Source organism: Mesitornis unicolor, unplaced genomic scaffold (assembly GCF_000695765.1).
Source record: "Mesitornis unicolor isolate BGI_N332 unplaced genomic scaffold, ASM69576v1 scaffold458, whole genome shotgun sequence".
Lineage (NCBI taxonomy): Eukaryota > Metazoa > Chordata > Aves > Mesitornithiformes > Mesitornithidae > Mesitornis > Mesitornis unicolor.
In genome coordinates, this window is record NW_010202287.1 from 4,106 (window position 1) to 7,845 (window position 3,740).

General features: G+C 34.6%; 1 protein-coding gene across 1 annotated transcript in view; it reads right to left on the minus strand.

The window, feature by feature from the left end:
• LOC104545240 (ATP-binding cassette sub-family A member 13-like) overlaps window positions 1-3,740 on the minus strand; it is a gene marked incomplete at its 3' end in the record, with an annotated part of 49,733 nt that overhangs the window by 2,773 nt on the left and 43,220 nt on the right. The window contains 2 exon segments of the mRNA XM_010190329.1: window positions 1,384-1,523; window positions 3,723-3,740. The exon segment at window positions 3,723-3,740 is cut by the window's right edge and continues 4 nt beyond it. Of these exon segments, the coding sequence (XP_010188631.1) occupies window positions 1,384-1,523; window positions 3,723-3,740 (158 nt within the window).

Consider the following 3,740-nt stretch of genomic DNA (forward strand, 5'->3'; position numbering starts at 1 on the left):
GGAAAATATGAACTCTATATGATGTAGAGGCCTATTTGAAAGAAAGAGACTAAGGCATTTTAATTGGCAAAATAATGTGGAAATATCTTAAGTGCATTATTTTTAATGTCACTGTAACATAGAATATAATTACATATTCAAAACCATTTGGAATTTTTATCATTTCTTTCAGCTCTTTCTTTATAGAATTTCCATCTATAAACATCAAAAGCAGCTTCATTTTTAGCTGACTAATAATTCAAAATTAATTATACTAAACTCCAGAGAGATGGTCTGTTGCCAAAATTAACTTATTTAACTTCAAAAAAGGACATCACTGAAACATTATTTCTGATTCACAGCAGAAACTATAAAGTTACCTAGTATCTACAATCTAGTATGTGCTTTTTGGCTTAGTAATGTTTACTGTCTTTTTAGAGCATAAATCAGAATACCATGCTGTATTCCATTTACATGGAAAATAGTTACCATCACATTTAAAGTTACTACAGTCTTTTGTGTACCACTTACAAGCAGTAATACTTTTTCCCAGATTTTAAATCAACTTAAATTACCATTCTTGCAGTAGGTCATATTCCAAGGTAAAAATCATGTATTTGCAAGATAAATGTAAAATTTGCACAGAACTCTAATGTGTACTTCAAGTAAGTCATCACCCCTCCTCTTCCAGCAGAAGTGCTGCAAAGCTAGTCATGACCAAACATGTCATTGTAAATAATCATGCTCAAGACAGAGCACCTACCAGACCCAAACTGCAGAGACAGGAAAACTGTACCATAATATCAAGTCATCAGCATCCACACATATGGCAAATCAGCTACTTCTGGTCATTCACACTATGGGTGTTAAAAACAATTAGGAAGGATCCTCTGTTGTTTTTTTTTTATTAGTTTTGGGGGTGGTTTTCTGGTTGTTTGGTTGGGTTTTTTAACACAGATCAGCAACTTCCTCAAAACAGGCTTTTGTATATGGGGTGTCCCTTCCCCACAGCTCCTTATTCTGCCCCATTAGAGTTCCTATCATAAGAAAATGTCGAGGGCAAAAGCTCACTTGGAATACATACATCCTACACCTTAATACAGCATGATTCACACAGCACTTCTGCTAATGTGTTCTTTTTAATCTTTCTATACAAGGTTTAAGGGACTTTGAACAAAATCTTGCTTTTCACAATGCGGTGAAACCACTGTAACAAGTAAGATAAAAGTCAAGAGAAATATTAAGCTTAAAGTGAGAACAAGGTGAGAAATCAGGGGGCAGAGTGGATCCAGTTTTCTGAGAGGCAGTTATCCAATTGCTTCTACCTACCCTGAAAGAAGCAGACCTTTAAAATGAAGTACAAAGACAAAAATCAATAAACAGAAATAGTGTGTCTTTTGATACCTTCTCCATCACCAGGTCAATCATGTTGATGTTTGAATTGTACAGTATCTTCCCATGTAATAAAGGTTTCAGGAAAGTCCATAGCAAGGCCCCATTAGAAGACTGCAAAATCTCCTGATAAAGCTTCAAGCAGAATGGAGCTGCAAAAACAAAGACACACTCAAATTTAAGACAGACAACACAGGTGAGGTTGGATTATTTTTCTTTTTTTTTTTAATGCACAGAAAAGCTTGAGTTTTAATTTAGGATCTGCCACTAAACACTCACTGCAGGTCTCTTAATAGAAATTATTTAACCACAGTTTATGATAGTGTTGAGGATGCAGAACTATAAACATTTGTCAAGAAAAGAAAGAATCGGAATCTAGAGAGATTCTCACATTTTTGAAACGCAGCCTATGAATTCCATTTATCCTAAAAGTTACATTAGTGCATTTTAGAGCGGAAGGACACATGCAAAACCTCTGCCCATGAAAACAATATTGAGGGAATATTCAAAAAAAAGACTCACTCCACACCCTCAGTTGTTCTGTAGCTTTCTATTCCTACTTAAGGAAGTAGAAATACACAAATTCTTTTACAAATACAAACTGTTATTTATGCAATTTCATAAGAACCTACCAAAAATAAAAGAAAAAAAAGGTCATGACGCTAAACTTCATGGTTTGAATAAATCTAATCAATTTACTTTTCCATTCCATAACCAAAGCAACATGTTCCTACATCAGATGGGGCTATTAATGTATTAGGGTGTATGTCCTTCAGAACTAGGATACAAGCAATAGCTTCCAAGATATCCCACTGCACTTGCACTCAAGTAAAGGCAAATAGTTTCCTGTGAGAAACATTTAGATTTTTATGCCCAAATCATGTGTTATGGGGTTTTTTGTTGTTTATTATGAGTGGATTTTGAAATAGCCCATTTCCAGAGCTGAGACGAAATATTAAGTAACATCATTAACTCCTCAAGGAAGACAAATTTTTGTACATAACAGAAAACTAGGACAAAATATTTAAACTGCAGAAAGTTAAAGAAACAAGTGTGAGAAATATGTCATTAAGAACATATATTTCTTTGCCCAAAATTTTACTTTCTTCAAAGGAACAATAATTACTAAACACAATCATTGCTAAATGACAGCAAAGAATTAAGAGGCTCCAAGCTGGCTAGTGAGAAACATCAATATGCTAAAGACACAGAAGACTTGCTAATCTGAGTTTGCTGTAATTTTCAGAAAGCCATTGGCAAGTGTCCAATGACTTGTAAAATACATACATGTTAATCACTGTGAAGGAGTACAGATCAAGTTTATGTGGCCTCATATAATTTTTTTTGTTTTTTTCATTGCGTCATCTAGCAATTTGTAAAATAAAAGAAACATTATTAATTCACTCAAAGGAATGCTGGAACTAACTGGTGCTTTACAGATATTTCAAGGTCCTAATGTAAAAGGTCTTGTAACACTCCAGAGTTGTGACAATATTTAAAATAAAAAAGACATCAAGAAACAGATAGTGCTTCTGGCCTAGTGAGATTTGAAAGAGAGTAAGTCTCAATCTCTCTTATCAGCCATCCTGCTAACTCCATTCTTCAAACAGGAAAAGCAAGCAGAGCTGCCTGCTTACTGCTGTCCTACACACAAGAGAAGGAGGCTAGGGCAGAGCTCTGTCTCCTCCCAAGGGTCCCAACCAAGCCAAGGTCTGTTTCTGGTTGTATAAACTGATAGATCATAGAGCCATGATTCACAGTCACAGATCCTTCCCTAGTGACATATTGTCACTGTATTCTTCAGGGCAAAGGGCCACTGAGGCACTAACAAGGTTATTAACAATATTAAAATTAATCAGGGTAAGTCAAATGTATATTGAGGAAAGGGAGCAAAGGTGAAATTATGCAAGAGCTAAGAGATTTTCTGAGTGCTTCATAAAGAGAATAGGAATATTAACTATTAAACTTATTTTATCTAGAGGGTTTGCATATTTTACTGCACAATTATACCACAACTTTGTGTTTGCAGAAGGCATGCAGCAATAAATTCTCCATCTTGTATCTCAAAGTTTTATTTTTAATACCAAGTGCTTTAAAAATTGTAATAAATATGTCTCTAAGGCAAGAATATTCTTATTTATTATTTGCAAAGATAGAAAACAACCAGAATTACTTGTGTCTCATCCACAATTATCTCATAGCCATAAAACTTTTATCGATCAATATTTGTGCTCAGGATTACAGTGTCAACTGAGACGTCAGCTGGTATATAAACATTTCCATTGAACAGGAAAAAACTTCTCTAAACTCTGGACGCATACGTGCAACTTTTAGTTGGTAATTTTTCTTACTTGAGTCTTCAGGAATGC